Below are 27577 nucleotides of genomic sequence, written 5' to 3'. Positions count from 1 at the left end.
AATGGAACCCCGTTCTGGCGTGCTGGAATGGAATTAATTTTCACAAAGGATGGTCGTGTTTTTCGGCCTGAAGCTCTCGTGTTGTCTTTTTAAGGCAGCTTTTAAAATTAATTAAATTAAATTAAAAAATGTAAACAGTTGACAAAATGCCAGGACGAATTTGCATGCCTTGTGTGCAGTCGGTCAGCAGACCATGAATGTGCTTACACTCGTAGTTGCATTATTCACTTTTTGTGGCATTTAAAGTGCCATTATTCGAATGGGCACAGATGCACAGAGCATTGAATTGGAATTGCGCTCTTGTAAGCTCAGTTTCCCGTACAATGGGCAACAATTTTGCAGGGATTCTGAATCACGCTGTGCTTTGAATCTCCCCAGCAATAGCCCAAAGGGTATTATTTTTCCATAAGAGAGAAGACAGAGAAAAAATACAAAAATAATAAGCAACATTAAATAAATTCTTGCTCAGAATTTCGATGTTTTATAGAATTTATAATTTATAATCACGGAATTATTTCCATTTTTATGGGAATACTCACCCAGAGGGCGTAAACTGCAAATTCAATTGAAATACAATTATATGAATTTTATCCGACTTATGTGATTATTTATCCTGTGCTTATTAAGTAAGATCTATTATATTGTTACACTAATAAGCTCATTCGGCAGCTACTCGTATCGTCTCTATCGATGATCGGAACTTCACTTTCACTTGCATTTCGTGAGCACCGATCGGTTGTTCGCCAGGATGAATCTCCCTTTAATTGGAAACGGTTCCTTTTCCACACACAACACAGCACAACCACGCCGCGACGCGTTTAAAAACGAACTGCGAATAATTGCCGCCATGCGAACTCGAGCTTCATTCAGCGCCAGATTCGGTGGCGGTGGCGGTGGCGGTGGCGGTGGCGATGGCTCCTCTAAACTCACCACGCCCCGACACGAGCGAGCGAGCTCCTGGCGAACAGTCGGCTCTGTCACGAATCAGCTTCGTGCACACTCGTTCATGTGGGTCTGTGGAGCATCGTGTCAGTGGGTGGAAAGTGAAAGCCGTGTACAACTAACTGCTGCTATTGAGGCAGGTTAGTGTTCTCTCACTCGGCCGTTCGCGCTCTTGCTCTCTCGCGCGGCACTTCCAGCGATGTTTCTGATTAGACTGGAAGCGGCAACGCTTGTTGTGATAAGCCCTTGGCTGTGTGGACAGTAAACTGTTGCGTGCGCTTTCACTGGCTGGTCCTGTTGCAACAATTAGAGGCAGTTGCAACCGTGTCAAAGGGGAAAGTGTCAGCGAATATTTCCTCAAGAATTGATAAATGACAGAAAGTAGTTGAATTCTGTTTCTCATATCTCAAGCACTCAAACCTCTCAACTTTTTGCCAATAAGTTTCTTAAAGTGCCAAAGAACTGCTTTAATGTTGAACATTCTTAGCTGGCAAACATTCGACATTGTACGATGTCTTCCAGGTCCTGCGCAGAACAAATTCGAGCCTGTCAGAGTCCGCCAGCTGTTGAGCAGCGTGCGGCATTCGTGTGGTGAATTTTTCCACACTGATAAGAATCACTGATAAGAATGCATCCACCGGGTGCAGCAGCGGCAGCAGAAGCAACAACAAGAACAAGACTTACGCGTCTCAAAAGAAAAAGAGAACCGTGAAAGAATGTCATCAGCATAGTTTCTAGTTTTCACCCTCTCAGTTTAATGTCGGGCGGGCCATGGGTGTGTCTAATAGGTGAAGGCGACTCTCGAGTGCCAAGCCACAAAATGCGCAACGCTGCAGACACAATTAATGCGCAACGTTTTACAATTAGTGGAACTACCTCAATTATGCAGCTGCAGTCGCATCCCCCAGCCAGCAGTCACCATCTCCGGTGCTTGGGTTGGGGCTGTCCGTCCCAACCAAACCGCTGCCACCCCCACGTGCCTCGACCAGCCTCCGTAGTCGTTTGGGGGGCTGCTTTTAATACGAAATTCATGGCCGCTGTGACCATTTTCTCGCTCCCATTCTCGTTGTTTGTCGGTTGGATAGTTTTTTTTTTTGGCGACAGGGGCAGCCTTTTAATTATGATAATTACATTGTTGTCGTTCTTGCTCGCAGCAGCTGCAGCTGCTGCTACTGCGTTGGGGGTTAGACAAGCAGCGCGTTCCGTACCGTCGATATGCAACTGGCATTTGTGCCATGAACCTGCCGCATGAATAGCGACACTTACAGCAAGGTATATTAGCTATGGCTGCACGGCACACGGCACACGGCACCAATCAGATGGCAAAACGTAGCTCATCAGAGAGGGAACATTCCACAGAAAAAAACTAAGAGAGAGTTAGGGAACATGCATCATGTTATGCCATTTCCGCTGCAAATTGTGGGCATCTGCCGGCACATCCGTTCCATTTTTGAGCCAACTCGTGGGTTAGGACTTAAACCATCCGCATGAAAATATTTCACATAAATATGTGCATGGGTGGATAAAATAAATTGCTGTGAATAGTATAGTATGCATGTGGATGTGGCAGTGTCAACGTGAATGCCACATGCAACAATTAAGACATTGGATTAGGGATGAGGACGCGGAGTCAACCATGAATCACACCATACGCATACTGTGGGTATGTTTTTTCTTAGCCCTGCATTCTGTGTGTGCTGGCCTGCTGCAATTTCAACATGCAACAATTTATGGGGCGCTGTCAGCAATATGGCAACATGTTTTTTTGGTGGCCCGCGTGGACATGCTAATTACATGCACCATCCACACATCACTCTATGATGCGAGGAGGGGGCAGCAGGGCAGCAGGGCAGCAGGTCAGCAGGGCAGAGAGAATATAACGTAACTATGCTTTCGGGCTTGTGTTGCGTTAAAATAATTGCGTCGCAAATGTGACAGTGTGGCAAGTTGCAGTAAAATTGACGGCTAGCCAGCGAGTGAGCCATAAATGTTGTTGCCTACTTTTCAGCGCACATTTTGATGCTGCAAAACCGCTGGCAAAAGCAGCCGCTAAACGAACATTCCGAAGTTGTGTCAGTTTCATTAATTATGAAAAACATCAGCATCAGAAATGAGAAGCTTGAGGGGAGAAGCCTCCCTGAAAACTAGCAAATAATTTCGCATTTCATTTGCATTCGCTCGAATTTGCAACGAGCCATTCGTTGCAGTTGTCACGAATTGTTCGACAACAAAGAGGGAAATAGTTTAAAGAGTTCAAAGAGTATGTGGCTCGACCATTTGCCAGAGGGAATTTTAAATGGAATTCCATCCGCTGGGAATCCACAACCTAACCTGCAGGTGGCACCGGTGATAATTTGTAATGGCTGCCACCACGCAAACCTAATTACATAATTCGAGAAAGGCCAATGGTGTCGACATCTGTACGAGTATATAAAACGAGCCATTACCAAAAAGGGAACCTCAGAAATCAAAGTAAAGGCAATGTCCGAAGAGGCCATCGACAGTTTGAGCTTCGTCAAGAGCCACTGGACAGCATGGCGGATTCTAGGAGTGGCACACAAACGGGTTCAGTCCTTTCTTGGTCTCTACATCAGCTACAGTGTGGTGGTCAATGTGCTGTTCACCGTCGGCTATCCGCTCCACTTGGGCCTGTCCCTCTTTCAAAACCGCAATCTCACCGAGGACATCCTCAACCTGACGACCTTTGCGACGTGCTTTGCCTGCTCCGCCAAGACTCTTCTCTACGCCTACAACATTGGCAAGGTGGCTCGGATGGAGCAGCTCCTGCGGCTGCTGGATAAGCGAGCGAGTGGCATGGAGCAGCGGGCCATCTACGGCCAATTGAAGCTGCAACTTCGCACCATCCTCTACGCCTTTATTGCCATCTACATGCTTTGCGGTCTCTTTGCCGAGCTCTCGTTTATCTCTAAGGAAGAGCGCGGCCTCATGTACCCCGCCTACTTCCCATTCGACTGGTTAAATTCCACGAGGAACTACTACATAGCCAACGTGTATCAAATTGTGGGGGTGTCCTTTCAACTCGTTCAAAACTATGCCAATGACTGTTTTCCGGCCGTTGTGCTCTGCCTAATCTCGTCACACGTGAAGATGCTCTACTCACGCTTTGAGACAATTGGTAGGGATCCTACCATTGATGCTGAGAAGCAGCTGGAAGACTGCATCACCGATCACAAGCGCTTGCTCGAGTAGGTACCACCGATCTCTTTGTACCACCACTGACTTACCTTTCTTTTACAGACTCTTTAGATGTATTGAGGGATTTATGTCACTGCCAATGTTCATTCAATTCACGATCGCCGCTCTAAATGTTTGCATCAGTGTCGCCGCTCTTGTGTTCTTCGTCAACGAACCCATGGCCCGCATATATCTGCTCTTCTATGGCCTTGCCATGCCGCTCGAGATTTTTCCCTCCTGCTACTATGGCACCGACAATGAGTACTGGTTTGGACGCCTCCACTATGCCGCCTTCAGCTGCAACTGGCCCGTGCAAGGACGCAGCTTCAAGCGGAAGATGATGCTCTTTGTGGAGCGCTCGCTGAAGCGGAGCACAGCGATTGCCGGTGGCATGCTTCGAGTACATGTGGACTCATTCTTCGCGACCCTTAAGATGGCCTACTCCCTGTTCACGATTATAATTCGAATGAGAAAGTAGGTCAATAATACCACTGCCGTAAAATTGTTTTGAAATTCTTATTGAATGCACATTTAAAATCGATTAAAAGTCCACAATGTCATATTATTTGGTGATTGAGATGTAAGGACAGCTGGTAGCTGCTAAGCCAGCACTTTATAAGAAAGAAACCGCAGGATGAACTCATTCTGAAAAAGTGTTTGTTCATCGACAGTATCTTTGAATAAGTTGCTCGAACGCCTCTACTATGCAGTCTTCAGCTGCAAGCAGTGCTGCAAGCAGTGCAGCTGCAAGCAGAGCAGCAGCGAGCACTGCTAAACCATTTCTGGGGATTTGTTACCCTTAAACGTAGAATTTGTAATACTATTAGAATGCTGAGAAGAGGGCAATGGGTACAGAAGTTATTGTTAGCCATTTGTCACAGCTAATTCTAGGTGGTAATTGGTCTCTGGGAAGGCAAAACTTAAGCGGCAGGTGGCACCGGTCATAATTTTTCATTTCGGGCACCGCGCCTCATTGCATAACTAAAGAAAGGCAAAGACAATGGGGAAAATCTGTATATAAGAGCGAAATCAGAAAGGAAGCCTTAGTACTCAAAAAGAAAGCCATGCCGGAGGAAGCCATCGACAGCTTGAGCTTCATCAAGAGCCACTGGACAGCATGGTGGCTGCTCGGAGTGGCCCACCAGCGCCTGCAGTCCTGGCGTAGTTTCTACCTCTGTTGGGGCTGTCACTTTTCAGCAGCCGCAATCTCACCGAGGACATCCTCAACCTGACGACCTTTGCGACGTGCTTTGCCTGCTCCGCCAAGACTCTTCTGTGGCTAGAATGGAGCAGCTCCTGCGGATGCTGGATGAGCGAGCGAGTGGCATGGAGCAGCGGGCCATCTACGGCCAAGTCAAGCTGAAACTGCGCACCATCCTGCATGTCTTTATTGGCATCTACATGCCGTTAGCTCTGTGCGCCAAGCTCTCGTTTATCTCTAAGGAGGAGCGCGGCCTCATGTCCCCCGCCTACTTACCATTCGACTGGCTACACTCCACGAGAAACTACTACATTGCAACGTCTATCAGATTGTGGGAATATCCTTTCAACTCATACAAAATGATATCAATGACCGGCCGTTGTGCTCTGCCTAATCTCGTCACACGTGAAGATGCTCTACTCTCGCTTTGAGGACATTAGCAGGGATCCATCTATTGATGCGGAGAAGCAGCTGGAAGACTGCATCACCGATCACAAGCGCTTGCTCGAGTGGGTGCAACTGTATTCATGCTCCACTCATTCTCCCTTATCCCACAGGATTTTCCACTGTATGGAGGGATTTATGTCACTCCCAATGTTCGTCCAATTCACGATCGCCGCTCTGAACTTGTGCATCAGTGTAGCATCTCTCGTGTTCTTCGTCAGCGAACCCATGGCCCGAATTTACTTCATCTTTTATGCCATAGCAATTCAATTGCAATTCTATCCGTCCTGCTACTATGGCACCGATAACGTGTACTGGTTTGGACGCCTTCACTATGCCGCCTTCAGCTGCAATTGGCCCGAGCGGAAGTTGAGGATTTTTGTGGAGCGATCGCTGATGATCGCCGAGCAAAGCAGTTGCCGGTGGCATGTTGCGCGTCAATGTGAACACATTTTTCGCGACCCTAAAGATGGCTTACTCCCTGTTCACGATTATTATTCGAATGGAAAATGAAGGTTGTCCAACCTATGAAATGATAGTTCGATGCACATTTATAATTCCCTGAGAATGAAGTTTTCAGTCGATTAAAGGTCGAATATGTTACATTGGGAAGGAAGGAACCAGGAGGAACGCATAATCATTGTCAGAAAGTTATCCATTGCTGGTGCTTGCTCGTGTTCCCTTTGTCGGTTAAGGTCAGTGCATGGCAGAAAAGGAGGTTTGCTTCGGCTGTCCTATGTCTGACCCAGCTGTGGCCGTGTTGCTCATTGTGTGGTGGTAGTCATGTCGATTTCCGCGCAAATCTGTTTGATAAGTAACTCTTTCTGGCGGTCAAACTCTCGCTGCATGCGTAGGCGCTCGTTCTGCTGGTGCTGGGCCAGCTGTTGGAATCGGTCTCTGTGGGTCCGGAGGTAGTTTCTCAGTCCGTCCACATGCTCGCTCAAGGTGCGCTCGATCATGAGGTCGATTTCTTGTTCCAGGTTCGGCTGCTCCAAACGCGACGTTTCCATCTGCTGGTCAGTTGGTTGCTCCTCTTGGTTGCAGTCTGCAGTCCTTGACTCAACGGTCTCCCGCTGAATGTGGGCCTGGGACGGCTCCTCCAGCGTAAGCGGTCGAAGGATTGTAGGAAATATATTCCTGGCATTCGCCATATTAAGTCCGACAGACTGGGGATGTGGCGCCAACATGTGTGTGGTTGGTTGGCCGAAGATGTAAGATTTTGTATGCTGCAGGTGCGGCAGACCCCGCCGCCTGGCCACGGAGGTGCCGATGTTTCCACTCCTCACTTGTCCCGCCGCGACTCTGAACGTCTCGAACTTCTTTTCCAGCTGCAGAGCCATGTGATTGGACAGTGACACATTGCTCTGCCTCATCCTCGACAGAATGGCCTGACCACCGATGGGGAAGCCATCGGAACTCAATCTGGACAGGGCAGCGAGACACAACATAGTGCTGGGTGTGTGGAGAGCGTATCTGGGGATTGTTTCAGTCGCGGTTTCTGTAGCCTTCTGGCTCTGTTCGACCTCTGGCAACAGCTGCTCCGTGGCCATTCTGCAAGTCAACTAAAATTTGTTCTGCTTTAATTTTGAGTGACACAAAAACCAAAAAAAAAACCTAAAATAACTCAATAGAAAGTTAGAACTAAAAGTAAGGTGAAACTATTGATAATTGATTTGAGTTTTGGCTACTTTTCAATGACATTTGACAGCCGACACGTGTAGCAGCAAGATCTGCTGGCTTTGCCTGGTGGCCGTGTTTAATTGAATCAATCTCATTGGAAATTTGCATAAGACAAGCAGCAGAACAGCAGCAACAGAAAGAAGGCAAATCAATTGCTCATGGAGGGGATAACAAGAGTTGAGCCCAGTGCCATTGCTCGCTTATTTATTTGCACAAGCGATAAGGCATTAAAAGACTTTTGCCCAGGGTCCAAACTCGCAGTGGGAGTGGCAGAGCGGGAAGTTGGAGCCGAAGTCCGTAATGCGCTTAAGTCCGGCACGAAGTCCGTGTTGAATCCGCAAAGTGAACATTGTAAAATGGATAGAGAAAGGCACAGCAGAAGCAGAAACCCAAAGAAAGACGAGCTCACAGCAACAATTTATAGCTGGCAAAAACTAAAGATTGGGTGCCTGGAATTGGGTTTCGTATTCCCTCTGTCTCTCTGTCTCTCAATCGATGAGCAATTTGGTGTCGAAGTTACTCCATCGGACATGCACACAGGGACATACCATAAAGTTGATTTGAATTTATTACAAAACGCATTTACTTCACTTTCCAACCAAATTCCCCAGGCCAAGCACGTAGCCACACACCCAACCAACCAGTCATCCTGCCAGTCGGTTCTGCTTTGCCCAACGACGACCCAGGAGGCTCTGGTGGTTAATTTTTAATCAAAATAAATAAGAAAATAAAGGCAGGAAGAAAAAAAGCAAACTACTGCTAGCACGGTGGCTGGACTTTGGGGCATTTAGCAGACTCAGCTGTTTGTGCCAAGTCGGAAATTGTATTTTGGCCACTTGGCTCATTTTGTCAAGAACTCATCATTCTCATCAACCTACTTATCGCTCCCCGTCATCACCAGGAGCAGCAGCAGCAGCAGCAGCTCCTGTTTTAGGTACAGGTCCCTGGTCCAAGTCCTGTTTCTGTTTCTGTTTCTGTAAGTCATGCAAACTGTTACTTGAAAACTTCATTGCATTGGGGGTTGTCTGGATGGTTTACGTAAGTTGGCGAAACTTTTACACTGACAAAGTGCGGGTGTGTGTGGTATATGGAGAGATATAATCATTCAGACCTTTAGTGCAGAGCCAGCATTTCCCTCAGTGCTAAGCGTCTCATCAGCTGGAGTGGCAGTGGCTCATTGGCCGCTTCCTCTCATTCCCCCTGTGTCTCGGGCCGACGTTCTTGACTGAACGAGTAATTTGTTGTTAGGCAAAATGATAATCCAATTGCAGACCAGCAGCAGCAGCAGCAGCAGCAGCACAAGCACAAGTTGCTGCTGTTGCTGTGGCAGCCACAAGTGGCCAAAGGATGCCGACACACTGCGTGGGGGGATCTTGATGTGGATGCTGAAGTCCTTGAGCATGCCGTGGAGTGTAGGTACGTGTACGCCACTTGAAGCGTTACACCAAAAGACGATAGAACCACAGCGCTAAAGTTGATTGGGCTGCTCCAACAGGTGAAAGTGAATCAATTTTCCCCTCCTTAAACACAGAGCAAAAGTCTGGGCCAACTCTTAGCCAATACTTATTGTTTGGCAAACTTTATATTTAATTAGCAGCAACGAAGAAACGGAAGATCGGAAACTAAATGAAAATTGCCAACAGCTATGACTCGAAATTAATAGTTTCTGCTCATGTCAAAGGAGCCGCGCCCAAAAGTTTCAAATTTATCAGGAACATCGAAAGGAAAGCGAACAAAAAATCCACCAAACTATGTTGGACAAAAGTTTTATCTATGGCTTAACTTGCCCCAGCGGCCACAGCTGCGGGGGAGGGAGGGAGGTAGCGAAAGAGAGCCGAGCCCGCTGAGTACTCAAGTAAATTACTGGCGTTCATAGTCTGGGATTATTTAACCGCAGCAGGAAGTAGTTGTGTGTGTGTGTGTGTGTGGAGCCAGTGTTATCAGCACACACATGCAAACAGTCGGCAAACAGGCGGCAAACAGGATGGCAAACAGGATCCATATGGTTTCGTATAAAGAGGGAAATTTTACAACCGACATAAGAAAGTCACTTAACGTGGGGCAATGGCACATTATGTGGCTAAGAAAGAGCCAGAGCCAGAGCCAGGGGCACATGGAGAGAGAGAGAGAGAGAGAGAGAGAGTCTACGAGCATGTGTGGAACGAGAGGAGAGGCTCGAGAGCGATGTGAAAGTTAATTTTGGGCCAGAAAATGTGTGCAAACCAAAACACTGCGCCAGGAGGCTGTTCTGGATGATGGGGAGTGAGGCGTCAGTAAAAACATTTTGCCTAAACTATGCCATTAACATACAAAACTTTCATAGCAGACATAGCTCTCTGCCTCCCTGTCTCCCTGTCTCCCTGTCTCACTCCTTCACTTTCGAGCCAACTCTTCGAAGCACGTAAATACTTGCCAGAAACTTGCACGAATTAACAACAAAAAGTTTGTCCTGCTTGTGTGACGGAAAACTTGGATAAAATAACACAAAACTGCCACTGGCAAGTGACAATAACAGGGAAGAGCGAGCAAGAGGGTGGCATAGAACGTGAGAGGGGACGTGAGCGCAAGGGACAGGGACATATGCTTCAGCAGCAGAGTTACTTCGTTTCGGCAGATGTTGAAAAGGATTGCGCTTGACAGGGAGTGCCAGCCAGTGCTCAGTCCTTGGTACTCAGTCTTCAGTAGGCAGACCGCCAGTGTTCAGTGTTCAGTGTTCAGTGTACCAAATGTCAAACAATTTGTGGTCTTCTAAGCTACCTCTCTCTCTCTCTCTCCCTCTCTTTTGCTCTCTTAGTCTCTTTCTCGCTCCTGCTTTATTTGTAGTTCTCTGGCCTAAAGGTTATTGGGCAAAGTACGTTGAGTATTTATAGCTCAAAACTTTATGACTACCAAGACCAGACCGAAGCCAGGCACTGCTTTATGCGCTTTGCCCCCCGCCCGCAGTTGTACCGCATAATTGCCGCTAAAGAGTGTTTCGTGTCCAATGCGGCGCCTAGTCCAACTATAACTCATTATGGCTAATGAGTGTTATTTGTGCCCTGCCGCAGAGCCAACTTCATATTTTGCATGGCCGTGGCAAGACGAAAGAAAGGTCGAAGAAAAGGATTTTCGTTGCACGAGTGTGGGGGTGGGACACACACCCACAGCCAAGCAAGTTTTGACTTGGCCAAAAGGGATTATTTTTAACTGAGAACACAGGCGACATCGAGTGACAGCTCCCGTCTACTGCTTGGTAGATAAATAGAGAGGGCGAGAGAGTTAAAGAGTGGATTGCATGTTATAACGGCACTGCTTTAAATGTTTAATCCGAGTGGAATCTGATTTGCCTTACAGTTTAGACATCAAGCAGTTGCATTGGCTTCTAGCAGCTGTGTTAAAGCAGTGTAAAGCAGTGAATTTAATTGAATTAAGCAGAGTAGCTGGTGTAGCTCTTTTTTCTCAACTAACTACAAGATTCTGCTGATACTTGCTCAAAGGGTTTAGACTCGTTAGTCCCATTGAAGCCTAATGGACGCTAGGATGCTTTTTTCTCTTTTCTCTTTTCTCTGCTGCATTGGGTTTTCTATTTCTATTTCTATTTCTATTTGAATTCCTTACTCTAAACAGGATACAGAGTACTGTGTTAAGTCTACTCTCATCATCAGACCTGCATGCTGAGCTGTCCACTCGGCGAGAATAACACAAAAGGAATTGAGAGTTAAGCGATCGCATAAATGGTTTTTATTCTTCCTATCCCATGGGGCGAAGTTCTGCAACTGACTTTAATCGCATGTAAATGGTAATGATGCGTGTCCTGGGAGCCCAGAAGACACATGCATTATACATATTACGTATACGCATACGCATACGCATAAGTATACGTGGGCGACAACTGAGCGATGAAAAGCAATGAATAAGCGAATTAAATGAATAAATAAGGAGGCGCAACAGCCTCCTCATCGATTTGGTCGCATTACCAAGGGCTCAATTCGAAGGCGAGGCAGCGGCTCACGTGCCTGCCACCCCCGTGCGGGGGGGGGGGGGGGGGATTTGCCGTCAGTGCAAACACAACAATTGAAATTTTTAAATGGCGCCCCGGCAAAATGACAGTAATGAGATGATGATCGGCATGGAGATGCCAGGGACACTTATGCTGATGACGTATGGCCACGCCCACACACACACACACACACACACACTCAATCACGTGCCACAATGTGAGCCCTTCGGTTGGGCATGAAGCTGATAACGTGTGATTTGATGTCTTTTAAACATGTTTTAATGCGATTTACAGTTAAATGTGGCGTTTCACTTAGGGGCCACTCTTTACGCACTCTCTCTCTCTCTCGCTCTCTCTCTGTCTCCTTTGCTCTGGCTCAAGTATTCCACTGATGACTGAATTTAGTTGCAGGAAATGCCACATTTGACAACCACCAAAAGCTTTCAGTTTTTGTGGATGCAAAATCAATGGAAATTGTGAATATTTTTAGCACTGGTTGGGTCAACCGCTTGTCCATCAAGGGCAGCAATATTGCACCAAAATGTATACAACTCGAAGTGGGAATACCCTAAGCGATATCCGTGTACAGAGAGTATATTCATCGCTGGCAAAGGAAATCCAGCATACATGTTTTAAAGCTCTACTGGGCCTTTGTGCGCTGCTGAATGCGGCACAATCTGCAAAAGATTTCAACGCAGGCTACTGCATGCTGGTCTTTAAATGCTGCAAATTGTGGCAATCAATACAGCTGCAAAATGCTGTTGCAAGCCAATGGATTTCAGCTGATACAAGCCAAATTTCCCTCTGTTTTCCAATTGGAAATAATACACAGAGATGTGTACATCCATGACGACCTTGACATATTTCGGCGATTATTTAAGCCAGAGTCAAGCATTTGCCAAAATCACACGAAAATTACCCCAGCAATTTAAAGCTCATTTTGCGATCATCAAATGCATGTCGGAAGAGCCTCAGAGTGGGGGAACATGGCGTAGGCACTCAGTGGAACAGATATGGCAGAATAATTGCAGACAGAGACGGGGACAAAGATCATAATTTGTAGTGTGCTTTCAGCTTCTATATTTGCTTGACAGCCAATTGTTGTTAGCACTTCATTGGACGTTATCAATCAGCCACGATTCATTTTGATAATGCGAATGAAGACAGGAGATCCAGCAGAGCCAGCAAAATAAACAGAAAAGAGCCGATTAACTGCTACCAATTACAGAATTTAGACAAGACTCAGTGACGTCTCATTGAAGTCTTTGACTTTTGCGGTTGAAGTGGTGCTTGAGGGGGGTAATGGCTGAAGCTTGTTGGCTTCGAGCAAACACATTACATGCCACAGCTCAATGACGCACAGCCGCACAGCGAGCCCAACTTCACGTAACCCAAGCTTAAGTTGTTTATGTTTAAGGTCACGGGCTGGCAATTATCAAAACACATTCTGCGTGCTGTAAAAATAAACTTGAAAAACAATGTGCGAGGCGGGGTGTGGCCTGGTGGAGTGGAGTGGAGCGTGCACTTGGCGACATCCATTAAGTAGATTCGCATAATTGCAAGCCAAACAAAAAGCAGAGAGCCCAGCGGCAGCAACGACACAATTTCCGCTCGGGGAGTACCCGGTACAGGCCTCTATGTTTGAGCAAGCGAGTATATGGAGCATGGAGAGTCGTGACCACAATATTGAAGATGAACTTGTGGCTGGCAGTAATAATCTGTGCAATAATTCTGTTGATTGTGTGGCCGCCACACAGGGATGCAGAGGGCAACGAAATTGAATTGCTAAATGGATTCGATTCACGTGTTTGAGTGTGTCTGTGTGTGTGTGTGTGTGTGTGTGAATTCACATGCCCAATCGACATCCAATCACATTCATCTGTGTCGGCGGCAGTCCGAATGCCGCAAATCTTGCGTTTATTCAAGCATTTCCCGGTAGCTTGTTCCGCAATAGAATCACGTACAGCTCCAGGACCAATTATTGTCCTTGGCCCTCCCCCTCCGCCTTCCCAAAATATATTATGCAGGAAGTCAGTGTGCGAATTAAACTCCAATTTGATTTTGGGGGACACACATCTCATCCCTGTTCGGATCTGGCTGGACCATTAGCGACTGCGACTGGTTTTCCCTATCGATTTGAGTTTGTTCTTTTCTGATTTATCATTTGTCATGCCCTCATTCACATTGAGTCGTTTTTTGTGTGTGTTCGTGTGGATTTAAATGGGCGAGCAATTAAGAGCTGTCCATGCACATGCTTCAATAAATATCAATATCAATTTCGGCAGTAATTCCTGCATTTGCCAATAAATAACAATGGACCCGCTAGGGCTAGTGTCAGTCGGGAAAAGTTTCTAAACCATCGAGCACACAGTCGATAAAGCAAAAACCAAACTACGAGAAGCACCGGAAAGTTATCCAGGCGCCCGCCAGTAAAGCCAATCAAGTGTGAACCTAATTGCAAACAAGGTAACTACAGCAAATATTTGAACCCCCTCAACCGATCTCTCGAGTGCCGTGCGGCGCGTATGAGTGATGCACCCGCCCTGGACTGGGGCCAAGTGAAAGTTTTAGTGTTTTGGTGCCGCTAATTGTGGCCACTGCACTCTGTGCTGCATGGCGTATTGATTGCCGCATATGCGGAAAAGAAAGTCAGTCCACAGGAGGCACACTTCAAACTTCAAAGCGAGTTTAGTTTCAGTTACTAATCGGTTACACAGCACAGCGGTCTTTTTTTTAAAGAGTTGCCATCAAGCAATCGCAGACCAACAGCCACAAATCAGTTAGCAGCCACTCATGCCTGACTGTTTGTTGAGGCCACCTTTTTCACACCACTCGACAGAAAATCAACAGAGATGGAACAAAAAATAACTTCAAATGGGCACACAGCGCAATATTAAGCAAGAATCTTGAATACCCTCAATTCGGTATCGAAATTAAGTAAGCAATTAGCGGAATATAAAAACGAAACTAAAATTCTTTGAAGGTTCCACCCAAAACCCAAACTTTATTCAGTTTCACTTGATAGACCACCTGAAGCATATACCATTTCTGGCACAGCTATACCCGTTTTATGGGAAAGAGTATCAATCGCACGATCTATGGCATATCGGCAGCCCGCCCGCTCGTCAGCGTCAACATCTGTCTACACAGAGCGAAATTATTGCGACTGCGCACGCGCACAGCGTACAGAAAACAGCTGAGCCATGTACGTGCTTGGACACTCAGATGGGCCCTCGGGCACTCTATACTCCTGCTGGCTGCCCATAGCAAACACGTTAGGCGCCGACCGAGACTGAAAAACTCGCCCAGCAACCCGCTCACCCGCTCACAGCCTCCTCCCGTTCCAGCCGCTCGCTAAAAATGCGAGAAAAAGACAAAAAGCATAAAAAAAACAAGAAGAAAAAAACGAAAAAACGAAACGAAAAGAAAAAGAAAACAAAACGTGAGACGCTTCGTTGCCGGCTTGAGGTGGGCAGGCAAGGAGAGGCTTGGAGCTTGGGGCTTGGGGCTTTGCGGCTTGAAGCTTGAGTGTTGGTAAGAGACTCTTAAGTGCTTGGCTTTCAGTTCAGTTGCGAATTTCATACAACGCGAGACGGTTGCGCATTGAGCACCGCTTCAATTCATGCCACAAAAAAGTCAACCCAAAAAAAAGAAGTTTCGCGATTAGGCGGAAATTAGTCAAGCAAATAATTATTCATCTGTCTCCAGCCAGAGAGTTTGCGTATTCGCGTGCAATCTCAAGTGAAAAGTGACTCAAGTGTGTGTTTTGAGGGGCAGAGTCAAAGCTAAACCCGACCAGATCAGATCAGTTCAGATCAGATCATTAATAAAGGCAGCCTCAAGATGATTGAGCGACGCAGTCAACTGGACAAGGTAAGGTGTAGGCCACTGACCACAACTACCGAACCCCAGGCAAAGCGAAAACAAAACACTCATCGAGTTCTAAACAAACTTGGCCTGCATTTCATTTCATAATCTGGCCCATTAAATAAGACCTAAATGTGGTGTAAACTTTTCCCAGTGCACTGTGAACCATTTTTGGAGCAACTTCGTTTGCTTTAAAAGTTTTTCGCAAAATGGGAAAAGGTAGTGAGGGAAAGACTACCCCAAAATTTCCCACTTTCCCACTAATTAAATGTTTGGGAGCCGAGTTGGGTAACTGTAAACAAAAGCATTTTATTATATTACAACTTCCACTGGGTGGTGCATTATTACTTAATGTTTTGAAAATGTACAACAGTAGCCAGAATTTCTGAGATATTTATTGTTTATTTTTAGTTTATTTTACACGTACGTACAGATGAGCGACGTCGGTGTGTTGTCCTCTGCTTTGTTAATGGCTGCCCAATCAGCTTTATATTTATTCTAATGATATAATGATACAAGACTTGGAACGGATTTATTTTTCTGATTGCGATCACAGTGGAGCTCACCATAGGGTTGGGGTTAGACAATGACGGAGATTCGATTTCTGGCTGGATGGGATTCACATACAGGTTTTATTTTCTTCGTGTCTTTGTTCAGTTTTGTATGACAAACTGATTAATTTTTTTGGCCCATGTGCTTGGGGTTCTGCTTCTTAGCGGCATGATGATAACAAGAACTGAGAACTCTGTTCTGTTCGGTCGTACGAGTTGTATTATCTTCATCTTCTGGCTATCTAAATATTCGCAGAAATACTCGTGTCTCCATCTCCATCTCCATTTCCATCTGTTTCTGATTCAGTGGCTCTCCGCCTGTTGTTGTTTTCTTTTTATCGTTTACTCGGTTATGATTCAGACTCATTTGCATTTGTTTGGCAGTTATAACTTTTGCTTTTATTTGCATTTTGTCTCGCGGGGGTATCGCGGCTAAAAAAATGCTAAATGTTTGAAATTCTAATTAATTATGTGCGTGTCAAATTACGTAAGATATTCGGACGCAACGAAAGTAAACACCCCGCGTTGCTTTGCTTCGATTACGACGAGTAATCTCATCCCACTTAATGTGCACCGGAAATCGGTGTGACGGCATTTTTTGGCCAACTGATCGATATATTTAGATGGTAGGACGTCAGCAGGTGAGATCTGCGTCATGAGGGATGCGCAGCTGCATATAGAGTGGATTTTGAGTGGGCTTTGGGAGCTGCATATAAGGAGTAGGAGCATACAGTATAAGCCAGTGGATTGGTGTATCCAATGTGATCTATGTCACGTAGTCCCCTCACCATAGAAACAGTAGAGCATTCCAGCTACCTGTCTTTCCATCTCTTACTCCCTCTCTCTCTCCACATGTCTGCCTCTCTCCATCTCTGTCTGCCCTAAGCCCATTGAGAGCTTTTTTGCCTCATTCTCGCTTTCATTATTAATGAGACCCAGAGCACACTGAGTGCAATTAAGCTAATAACAAACAATTGTGCTCTACAGCGTGAACCAAAACTAAATGGAGGGATGGAGAGATGGAGAGAGAGATAAGATTAAAAGAGTCAGAGAGAGAGAGAGCGTGGTAAGAGGTAATTAGAAGCCGAAAGCCAGTGAGAAATTGCAACAGAAACAGAAGAGCAACAGGAAGTTCCACTGCAAAATTCTGCAGAATAAATATGCAAAAATACATTGTGAATGCTTCCATTAAAAACTACTTACACACTCGGAAAAATGTATGTATAAACTGCTGGCTGCTGGCTGCTGGCTGATTGTTGGCAAGACAAGGGGACTATGAGAGCGCTTTAAATTAATAATAATAAATCAACTCAACGCAACGGGTGGTCGGCCCATGAATTTCCCACGTATCGAACGTATTTTTACCCTTCCGCTGGCTGCTTGTTTGGGCATCAACATAATTAATAATCAGCATGCACTTTAGTTAAATTTTAGTTAAATTAATGGCTGCAAAATGATAGACTACACATTCGTGAATGCTGAATGGAATGCATAAATAATTTGCATGCATGCAGCTAATTGATAAGAGCGCTTAATCTTATTAGTAGCGTAGCCAGAGGCCGCATTTAAATTAATCAAGGAACCGCCGCCCACACACACGCTATTCCGCAATCTCTTCCACTCCATCAGCATTCATGTACCCCTCCGAATGGCAGGCAGGGGGGCTGTCCACTGTTAATGAATTTAAACACACGCAAGAACGCAGATATGGCGGGATATTTTTGCAGCACTTTTACCATGCTTGGGGCATATTCACACATTCAAACTAATTACTTCTTTGTTGCGGCTTTTCTCTTTTTCGATTATATGTGCATTTTATGATCAATTCTAAGAATTGGATTAAATGTGATAGAATGGCCCCGAGTTATTCGCCCGTGCTCTCCCGACTCTGGATGCAATTTAATTAATTCAAATTAATTACATTGATTATTTGGGCATAAAGTGGTTGTCATTCCTGTGGCTGGCAATTGTAAGCGAGTGGAATGGAGAGGAGAGGAGTGGAGAGAGGAGCCATTAATTAGTTGCTTGATTAACGATAGCATTGCCACGCCCTTTTCGCCAACTGCCAATTCACCTGCCCCTCCGCGCACAGAAGTCAAACGCGAATTTAATTGTAGTTAAACTTCGCGTATCGTACCTCAATTGTGTGGTAGATAAAACACACAATCGCATGTACATCCGTTTAAAGTTTGCAACAAAACTATTCTAGAGATGTAATTAGCTCAGTCCCCAAAGAGAAAACCCACAGAAAAACGTACATAAATATGTATGAATGAATGAGTGTAGGTGCTAGACATACATAAATAATTGTAATTTGCGGGAACAACAAAACAAAGCGTTAAAGCAACAAGCACAAAAGCCCGCTAAACAAACGATCAAAACCTAAAAGCGCCTCAGCTTTGAAATAATTGTTTGGAATTTAATCACTTGTTATGTTTTGTATCCACTCCCTCTAATAGTTATCTGCACGTGGTGGGGAGGCTGCAAGGAGGCATGACAAAATAGCTGAAAAATATTAAGTCTATCCACAGCGTTCCGCTAAAAGGTCACGTGCAAAAACAATCGCCAGATTCGACTGCAAGAAGAAAAAAGAGAAGCAACACCAACACGATACAAAGTGTAGAGTATAAAGAGTCTAAAAGTGGAACTGAAGTCAAAAACTGACACTCGCATGCACAGCGGAGTGTAACCCCAAGCCAAGCCAATGTCAAGGTCCAACTTACTCTCTCTCTCTCTCTTTCGCCTCTCTTTTGTTGTGCCTCTTCTGGTAGTTTCTGCTCTTCCGTTATGCAAAGGCAGCTGCTAATGAGATTTGGCTTCCACTTTATACAGTTACACACCCATGACCCTGAGCAATGTCAGGGGCCTGGCTACGGGGGCTTGCTTGCTTGCTTACGGTAGTTGTTGTTGCTGCTGCTATAGCGCATAAGTGTGACCAAGAAAGCAAAATATAGGTGCAAAAAAAAAACCAAGCTTAATGTTGTTTGTTATACACATACCCTTGCAGAGGGTATTCAATTACTGTTGAGCTGTTTGCAATGCTGCGAGAGAAGCACCATGAAGCTACATTAAGTACAAGTAATATTCGTCGCCCATACGCTTGGTCTCTTCTCTCTGCTGAAACCCAATCAATCGATTCCATAGAAAGTGTATAAAATGCTTCGGTACCCTGCCATTGTTGACATGTATTTTCTGTTGCTGTGCTCGATGTTTGGCTATTCAAATTTTATGCATTGTCAGCAGACAAGAAAACAACCAAAAAACACAAACACACAGCGGTTAAGGGAGGGGCAAACAAGCAACGGCCAACGACCAGTCGAACATACATAGAATTCAATTTAACGCTTTGTGTTGCCCGGCTATTTGGTTTTCTAGTTCAAGTTGAGGGTCACTAGGTGCTGTTGGATTGCAGTTTGTTGCCATTGGCTATCGGCTACGACGACAACTAAGACGTGTGCTTGTGTGTTCGTGTGTGTCTATGGCTATGGCTGAGTGTTGGTTTACAATTTGTAAAATTGACAAACAAATATTGATGAATTGAATGGCGAAAAAACACAAATGCAAATAGCCGCATCTGCTTATAGACCCTCCTCATCAGACAGCAGCACAAACTACGGTCAAACATTTGCCTCTCCCCATGCCCCTTTCCCTACCACTTGTCTGTTGATATTTAGCAAGGGCAAACTGCGGGCAAGGGAGTGGAAGTGGAGGTGGCACTGACTCACAGCCCGGTTCAACGTGATTCATTCCCTTTTGAATGCTTTATAAATCTTGTTTGCTTGGCGAGTGCACAGGTTAAGCAGTCAAAGGGATAAAACACGTGTCTGGCAGGCAATGCTAAAGATCTCTGCTGCATGCCCGTTGATTACCAGTTCATAAATGTACAATAATTAAGTAAATACCATAACGAGTTGATTCCAATTAGCACATTGAGGTAGATCATGCCCGGTCTCCAAGCAAATAGTGTACTGTGCAAATATGTACATCATACATACATCAAAGCGAAGAAACAATATTGATAGAAAGCCTGAAGGTATGGAAATGTGAGTTTATGCCTCCCCGTCTCTGCAACTGCAACTCTTTTCTGGGTTTTATTCAGCTTGTATGACTGTTTTTAGCACACAAATATTTGTTGGTTTATTTCCATACTCATAAAAGCCAACCCCCCGATCCCCCAACTCAGTTGCAACTGGTTCATTTTTGCATATTTAATTCCAATTTTGGGTTGCTGCTGGATTTCTGGTTCAGTGCGGAACTCATAATTTAGTATGCAGTCAGGCCGCCCGATGAGTTCAAGGCGGTTCCGGTAGATCCCAGTTGGAAGTACACATACAACCCATCATCATCATCCTCATTGTGATCATCGTGATCATCATTATTATCAGTTGAAATATAGGTTTTTATTGTAGTGGAACGAGACCTGGCATCGAAACTCGGTCAGACCGAGGGTGAGCCGGGCCAGAGCTGGTAGGTTCAGTGAACTGCAATGAACTACCGATACTCGTACTCTGTGGACTCTCTCTCTCTCTCTCTTTCTCTCTTTGGCATTGGCAGCGGTGAGAAATCGACTGAAACTGAAACTCAAGCTGAAGCTAGTTCTCCATACCCGTGGGCGATGCTAGCGAAAAGTGTGTCAGGCCGACAATTACATTGAAAGCTTGACTGTCAGCTTTTCCTAAACCAGTTTACGGTTAAAAGCAGCACATGGAATCATCAGCAGCAGCAGCAGCAGCGGCAGCGAGAAAGCTGTGCAAAGAAATGCTCTCTCGCGTGATCTCTCTCTCTCTGTCTCTCTGTCCTACGCTCTCTTCGATCATGTGCAAACTTTAACATTGAATGCAGGCAAGGCAGAGTGCAGCTGTAGTTGTAGCTGTAAAAGTGGGCTACGTGCTGAAATATAAGCAGCGCATGCGCTGCCCGCTGCCAGTCGTCGCGCAGCCGCTCGCATGTTTGTACTTATCAGAATTCTCGCATTGAAGCTCTCTGGCAATAGTTCTGGCCGCGTTTCCCACTCTAAGTTCCCATAAGCTGCCAAAATGGCTTATACAGCACCAGCACGCAGTGTCTACATCACAAACGAGGTGAGTTTCCTGCTTTGCCAAAAAAAAAATAGCCAGTCAGACATAGAGAAAAGAGGGGAGAGTGGAGAACGAAATACGAAAAGAATATATAGAAATAAATTATAAAGTCGCCCGCAGGCACTTCTGATGAGTGCCCTGGCTGGCAGCAGCAGCTAATTAGTGCTGCCTCATTAAACCAAACCAACTGGAAGCCAAACGAAACTGTTGCTTGAATCCGTGGAACAGGGGACCGCGCCACGACATAAATCCCACAGAGCAAACGCTGGTTGGGTGGAAAAAAAAAGGGAAACGAAAGGGAAATTGTAATTGCGAAACAAAAGCATAATTTATGGAAGAACTCGCAGAGGTCAAATGGCTATACACCACACCATCCCGTCCCATCCATTTCCCTATACCTATCCTGTGAGTGAGTGCCCAGCCAAGTCGCAAAATATCCAAATTAATAATCAATAAAAACAATTAGTGCATAAACAAACAGCGGGCATGTTTGAGAGAACTCGTTTTAAACACTTTTGCTTTTGCTTTTGCCGCTGATGCTGATGCTGGTGCTGCTCTGGCTAAGCCTTTTGGCCCCGAGCCTACAGCCCAGAAAAACAGAACGAACACCCATAACCAGTACCCAGGCACAGGCTCAATATTGGATTTGAAATGATTAGAATAAATTAGTATTAATTTTCGGCAAAGTCGGGAAACAAACAGCTGCAGGGCCCACGGCACCACTCGTTCGGATCAACTTCGGCTTCGGACTCTAGGCGCGATGATGACATAAAAACAAATCGCGAAAACTCAATAGAAAGCAACAGTAAAATACAAACATCCAACGAAAGCAAAAGCAAAAGCCAAAAGCAAGCACACTGAGAGAAAAACAACAAATACAAAGTTCGCATTGGCCCCAAGCCATCGGACAAAGAAATGCGTAGGCAGCGAGACGAGACGATGCGAAAGGAAAGAAAAATCAAATGCTAATTATAAACTAATTAAAAATGTGGCTAATTGTGAGTGAAATTGAGGGAAATCAAAGAAATCAGCAAACAAAATGAATAACGCAGGTCAATGGCTGGCGAAGCGGGAAAGAGTGAAAAAGTTAAAGAAATAAAGAGTTGAATAATGCAAAAATTACAGGCAAGAATGAGCACTGCTTAGGATTCCCTTGACATCATTTTACCCCAACTGCTTGCAGCCTTTAAGTCCCATGACGCTAGTTAAGCAGTTTCCAAAAACCACGGGCACTGCTTGTGCCTTAAATAATTATAACTTTTCAACTTGTCTGCAAAAGTTAAACATTTCGTTTTGATTACGCAAATTGATATGTAGACTGAAACTATAATTACCTGGATAGGGAAATGAGTGAGAGTCGATGCTGATTCTGACACCCGCCCCAAAAGCCGACACAATTTCCCCTACCCCACCCCACCCACCACTCAAGACCCCACTTCTGGCATTTTGTTAGCAAAGTAATTAACGTTTATTGACTGTCGGCAAGCAGAAACTTTTTTATAGACGACCGCCTGAGGTTGGTGAATCTTCAACTTCTTCAATCTCTTTTGCTGTTTGCTGGATGTACTTAGAGCCGAGATGTGTATGCATGTATCCTTGCTGCAGCCACGCCAACGCTCGGTTAGCGCCCACAAAATGGTAGCGTGGCTTTTGTGTGTTTGCTTGGCCCACGTTTACAGGCTTCTGTTTGCACATCTAATATTTATCCATAATTCTGAGTAAGAATAACGAAAAGATTCTTGCGCGCTCGAATCAACAAGATGTCAGTGGCCCAAACCCAAACCCAAACCCAAATCCACACCCACACGCAAGCGAGCACTCAAGCTGAAGTGCTGCCAAACGATGGCAACAATTGGTCGCCAATAAGGCGTATGAGTGACATGAAATGAGGGGCCAGCATAGCTCATACGCCTCGTGTGTGTGTGTCAGGCAAAAAAAACAAAACTCGTTCCGCCCAGGCACCGTTGGGCCACACGCAAATCTCTTTCGCAAATACTTCATAGTGCTTTTGACCGTAATTTCATTTGGTCGAATGGAAACAAATTGAATTTGTATTGCAAGTTGCAACATGCAGCAGGAGGGAAAGCAAAGACCGGAACCAGCATGGAATTCTATATTTAAAACTACTCTCTCTCTCTCTGTCTCTGTCTACCTCTCTCACCCCCTATTGGGTTTTGTGGCATTTGAGGGTTTTTGTCATGCAAATAGAATCTCACAGAAAATGAATTCTTACGCACAATTCACTTAGTCTGCCAGTGTGTACGTGTGTACGTGTCTACGTGTGCATCTGTGTAACTGCGTACTTCTGTATGTGTTTGCATATAAATCAAGGCAAGAGCAGCTCAATTTCCACCCACTCGGACCCTCGGACCCTCGGACCCTGCTCCACTGGCAGTTTGTCCTGTAATTTATATTTGTTCCAAATAGTTTTGATGTGTCTTTAATTACAGAGAACGAGAACTTTTCCATTTGGGATAAATTGTTGGCATAGTTCCACAAATATATATTATGGAAATGTATTCAGAGTTTTTTTTTTGTTGTATTTCCGAGAATATTTATGCACAAAAGAGTTGCCTGTGAAGCTGAAAATATGTAACTGAAATAATCATTGTCCACTTGCTATGCGCATTATTATGCAAAAGTTGATTTCACCAGAAACGGAATTTAAAAGGAGTCTGAATTTGATTTAGATCTAAAAGGGGCATATCAAAATAGGATGTTTGTTTTCATTATGTTTCCACTCGAGTGAATCATGATTAGACTCCTAAATAAATGTTAATACATTTTGTACTGTGACTCGTTTTATGGAGTTTTAAACAAATAAAACAAACCATTTTAGCCATGCAGAATATTTATCGACTCTTTGTCGGTTTTGTGCGTCAAGGGTCAGGGTGATGATTATGCTGAATTATTTGTTTAATTAGCGGCAACATGCTGCTGCCTTGTGTGCTTGCACCTTGCTGGCAATTCGTGTCAGGGCTGCCACAGAATCTCAAAAGTGTTTGCGGCATAAACAAAACCCAAGCTCGTTTAATTGTTTTTCGAGCAACAATTAGACAGTCGCAATTGCAGAGGCCGGCCGTCCCCATTGTACCATGTCTCTGGCTAAAATTCAGTGTCGCCTGACCGATTGTCATGGCTCGTTGGATGCCCTCCCCCTGCCCTCCGCATGCCTGACCTGACCCGACCTGCACTGGCTTTAATGCTTTTGATTTCTGCCTTGCGTACATTAAGACCCAGACACACAGCAAACACAGACAGATAGTCGGTGATGTTGGATATGGATGTTGGAGCCGTGTATCTAGATGTTTTTGCCGTTTCCAAATGCGGGCTCAAAGTTCATTGGATTTGAACCTTTCGCCTTGGGTGGCGGCTTTCGAAATGCTTGAAACACACATATTTGGGCAGGGGCTGGGAAAATTCACTCACTGCCAAAATGGAAAAGCTCGTTGCATCCGCGAACACAGACACCGACTGGCAACCAAAACTGGTTACGCTTGGCAAATGCCACGCGGCAAGTTGGCCTTGGTCTAATCCACATTTTAGAATCGGCTCCCAGCATCAGCAGCAGCAATGGCAACAGTCGCAGTTGCAGCAGCCGCAACAAGCAGACACTGGCGGGTAGCAAATTCTATCAGAGCTACGGCACGACACTCCAAACTTGATATGTTTGGCCTACGTTTGGTCCGTGAGCCATGAGTCGCATTCGGGGCCTGGGTTGCCCGGCCAGAACATTGGCCAAGTGGCAACAGTGGAGATCGGTTCGGTTGTTGTGAAGCGGGCAGCAGAAACTTGACTTTGCGCCACCTGAAAGTGGCATTCAAGTGCGACAACCAAATGCATTTACAACAAATGCCAGCCAAGATCATCGCTGCAACAGAATGAGTTTCAACAATGATGTATTGTCATCCATCATACATCATTCTGCATATCTAATTGTTACTCTTTCCTTCCTTTGCAGATAATCATCACAGCCATGGACCGATTCGTTTGGTTCGTCCTGCTGGTGGTGATGTCCCATTTGGTCACGGAGTTCACACGCGTCTCCGGCTATGCACGCGGTCAGCGTCACGAGCTTGTGCTGCTGAACGAAGTAAGTGGAAACCTGCTCACAGCTCAATAAAGTTTTATATCAAGTGATTTTTATGGGCACTATTGAGTGGAGCGCACTCGGCATTGTGCCCTCTGGCGTACACCAATTAAAATCTGAATTCCGATCTTTTCAGACGATGCTGCAACCGATGCCAGTGCAGAATATGCTGCTCTACCCCAGCCACGAGTACGGACAGTACCAACAGCGTCCTTCCTCTATGAACAGCCTGCAGCAGAATGCAGCGCTGCTCTTCAGCAGCCTGGCGGCAGGAGCAGGAGCAGGAGCCGGAACAGGCGCATCTGCTGAGCCCAGCAGCAATGCGGCCATGCTGGCGGTTGGTGACAGCCAGCCCGCACATAACACGGAGCCCAGCTATCCCCTCTTCAGTCTGCGCCCATTAATCGACAGCATTTTCGAGGTGAGCTCCGCAAACGGATTTTGCCTTCGAGAGCATTGCTGACTTTGCATTTGAACTTTCACGCAGATTCCCATTTCGACGCTGCGCGCTGTCAACAATATGGTGGGACGTCTGACCGGCGGCTATCGGCAGGCAACGACGGAAGTGTCACAAAAATCTGTGGCGGCAGGCACGCTCCTGCCCTTGGGCAATCCCAGCGCCACCACCACCACCGGTTCGAAGTACTCGACGTCGCAGCGCAGGGAAATGCGCGAGGAGATGTCGTAACTTAAATCCCGATTAGTTAGTTAGTAATTTTGGATGAATGTTGGAGCATTTTCGGGTGTTTAGCGTGTGTTTGTTTTGTGTGCATTTATGTTTGTTTGTTTCGTAACGTTTGACATTTGTGATATATGTGACTTTGTTGTAAGACTAGCTTAAGGGCGTTTAAGTCCGACCCAAAAAAGAAAATCCAAAAAAAGTATATCTATGTATGTTTAAAATAAATGTATTAAGAATGCAAATTCAAAATCTGCAAGCCAATTGTACTGCTTGCAAGTGGTTCAATATCACACTGAACTGCTTGCTTTGCTTGAATTTTGAATGCGCCTAAAAGCGGCCGCCGTGAACTGCTTGCTGACAACTCTTCTATGTGAGGGGAATATAAAAAAGAAGATATTACGAAAGGGAAAAAAAAATCAAATATTCTGCAAGTTATTACAAATCTGCGAATCAATGGAAAATATTGAAAGCAGTTCTACGAGATACAATAAAGAAAATAATGCTGTCTTGTGCCCCATTTTACTGCTTTAATCTTTTGTGCACCTTAAATATGCAACATTAAAGACACGACAGAGGTGGCAGCGCTACGAAAATAGTGCGCTGATCTGCTAAAAATACACACACCTTTGTGTGTGTGTATAAAATAAATGATATAAATATTATGCAAAAAAATATGTTCATAAATGTAAACATGTCAATGGCCTGCCTGCAAAAAGTCAATAAACGGCTTCAATCGACAGCAGATAACCTCATCCTCCTGACCCCCCACTCAAAGCAATCGTTGAGCAAGCGATTATCAAATGCTCATCATGGACTTTGTTGGATTTCCTGATGGAAATCGCTGGAAAATGAGAAATGACTATTTAATTAAATTTGTAGTGTAAAAGAAAAGACTTTCGGATAAAAGAAAATCGAGCAAACAGCAATTGGGCAATCCCTAAAGTAATTGATGTGTGATCCAAAAGGACCTACGAAAACCAAATCGAAAATAATTGGATTTCATTATAAATATTTTGCTTGTTGGACCCTTTTTGGTGGCATTTGGTTTCTGCCCATCGCATTCTAAATTAACAAGCACGTGCACAGCGGATTTTGTCCAGAAATTGGAGACACAGGCAGTGGCAGAAGGCAGCAGGCAGAAACACATTAACACAGATGATGGGTGGCAGTGGCAGTGGCCGGCAGTTCTGTTTGCCATTTGAATACCTAATGATCAAATGGTTTGAACAAAAGAAGAATGCCCAACGCTGGTGCCAACGCTGGGCCACGTTTCACCACGCTGGGGAAGGACGGCCCCAAAGAGAAATGCAAATGCCATGGGGCTCTTGTCTGGCGCTCGGCTCGATAGAAATTAGCAAACTTTCAGGCAGACTTCTTTTGTTTGCTCTTTCCGCCACACCGCATCCAACGCTTCACTGCAATCCCTCACCGCAATGCGAATTTCGAATTGTAGGGAGTTCTACCTGCAGCAGAATTACTCGTTATGCCCAGCTGCCCAGTTGTCAGTTGCCACAGTCGCAGCCCAAAAGCTTTGAGGCCATTGAAGAGTGACGAGAGACCAGCCTAAAAAAAAGTAAAGATAAAAGCAAAACTGCAGATTGGAGCCAATTCTTCCAACCGGTTTGCCACGACTGCCACAGCGTGAAGTGCAACAGCAGCAGCAGCAGCGTATACGTAATGCTGTCTGAGAATGTGTCCATTTGTGGCTTCAATTCAATTGTTGTTCAGTCATTTAGTTCTCCAGCTTCGACCAGCATGAAATCCTATACCACAGACAGAGGGTCTCATCTGTTAGCCATCCACATGTTTAGATTACTTGCAAGTTCTCGCCTAATTGCTAGACCTGCTGGCACTGAGGTGCTAATAGA

At 45.3% G+C, this 27577-nt stretch overlaps 3 protein-coding genes and 1 pseudogene across 5 annotated transcripts in view; 3 read left to right on the top strand and 1 right to left on the bottom strand.

Moving 5' to 3' along the window:
- LOC117580399 overlaps positions 1-823 on the bottom strand; it is a 43550-nt gene extending 42727 nt beyond the window's left edge. The window contains exon 1 of the mRNA XM_034266948.1: positions 540-823. The gene's annotated coding sequence lies outside the window, so the exon portion shown is untranslated. The remainder of the gene's footprint in view (positions 1-539) is intronic.
- Positions 824-3423: 2600 nt separating this feature from the next.
- LOC117580408 (odorant receptor 59a-like) lies at positions 3424-4615 on the top strand. Its single transcript, XM_034266959.1, has 2 exons — positions 3424-4148; positions 4201-4615. Exons 1-2 carry the CDS (start codon positions 3424-3426, stop codon positions 4613-4615), a joined length of 1140 nt encoding a protein of 379 aa, XP_034122850.1.
- Positions 4616-5201: 586 nt separating this feature from the next.
- LOC117592560 lies at positions 5202-6347 on the top strand (annotated as a pseudogene).
- An 8672-nt stretch (positions 6348-15019) lies between these two features.
- Positions 15020-25927, top strand: LOC117580425. Of its 3 annotated transcripts, none has more exons than XM_034266991.1 (4): positions 15020-15314; positions 24899-25030; positions 25164-25448; positions 25515-25926. In XM_034266991.1, exons 1-4 carry the CDS (start codon positions 15285-15287, stop codon positions 25713-25715), a joined length of 648 nt encoding a protein of 215 aa, XP_034122882.1. In that variant the 5' UTR covers positions 15020-15284; the 3' UTR covers positions 25716-25926. The 3 variants fall into 3 exon arrangements, with proteins under 3 accessions (XP_034122882.1, XP_034122875.1, XP_034122889.1); XM_034266984.1 differs by lacking the exon at positions 15020-15314 and adding an exon at positions 20786-20940; XM_034266998.1 differs by lacking the exon at positions 15020-15314 and adding an exon at positions 24804-24836 and having other exon boundaries at positions 25515-25927.
- Positions 25928-27577: the final 1650 nt, after the last annotated feature.

The sequence above is a fragment of the Drosophila guanche genome, unplaced genomic scaffold, assembly GCF_900245975.1.
Source record: "Drosophila guanche unplaced genomic scaffold, DGUA_6, whole genome shotgun sequence".
Classification (NCBI taxonomy): domain Eukaryota; kingdom Metazoa; phylum Arthropoda; class Insecta; order Diptera; family Drosophilidae; genus Drosophila; species Drosophila guanche.
This window is presented reverse-complemented; position numbering and strand designations above follow the sequence as displayed.

What these genes read in the sequence shown, in the direction of transcription:
- LOC117580408 (XM_034266959.1), top strand. Translation starts at nt 3,424, where the DNA reads ATGTCCGAAGAGGCCATCGACAGTTTGAGCTTCGTCAAGAGCCACTGG. An exon ending in GATCACAAGCGCTTGCTCGA is followed by an intron (nt 4,149 to 4,200) that starts GTAGGTACCACC and finishes TTTCTTTTACAG; the next exon opens with ACTCTTTAGATGTATTGAGG.
- LOC117580425 (XM_034266984.1), top strand. Translation starts at nt 20,896, where the DNA reads ATGGCTTATACAGCACCAGCACGCAGTGTCTACATCACAAACGAG. An exon ending in AGCTTGTGCTGCTGAACGAA is followed by an intron (nt 25,031 to 25,163) that starts GTAAGTGGAAAC and finishes CGATCTTTTCAG; the next exon opens with ACGATGCTGCAACCGATGCC. An exon ending in TAATCGACAGCATTTTCGAG is followed by an intron (nt 25,449 to 25,514) that starts GTGAGCTCCGCA and finishes ACTTTCACGCAG; the next exon opens with ATTCCCATTTCGACGCTGCG.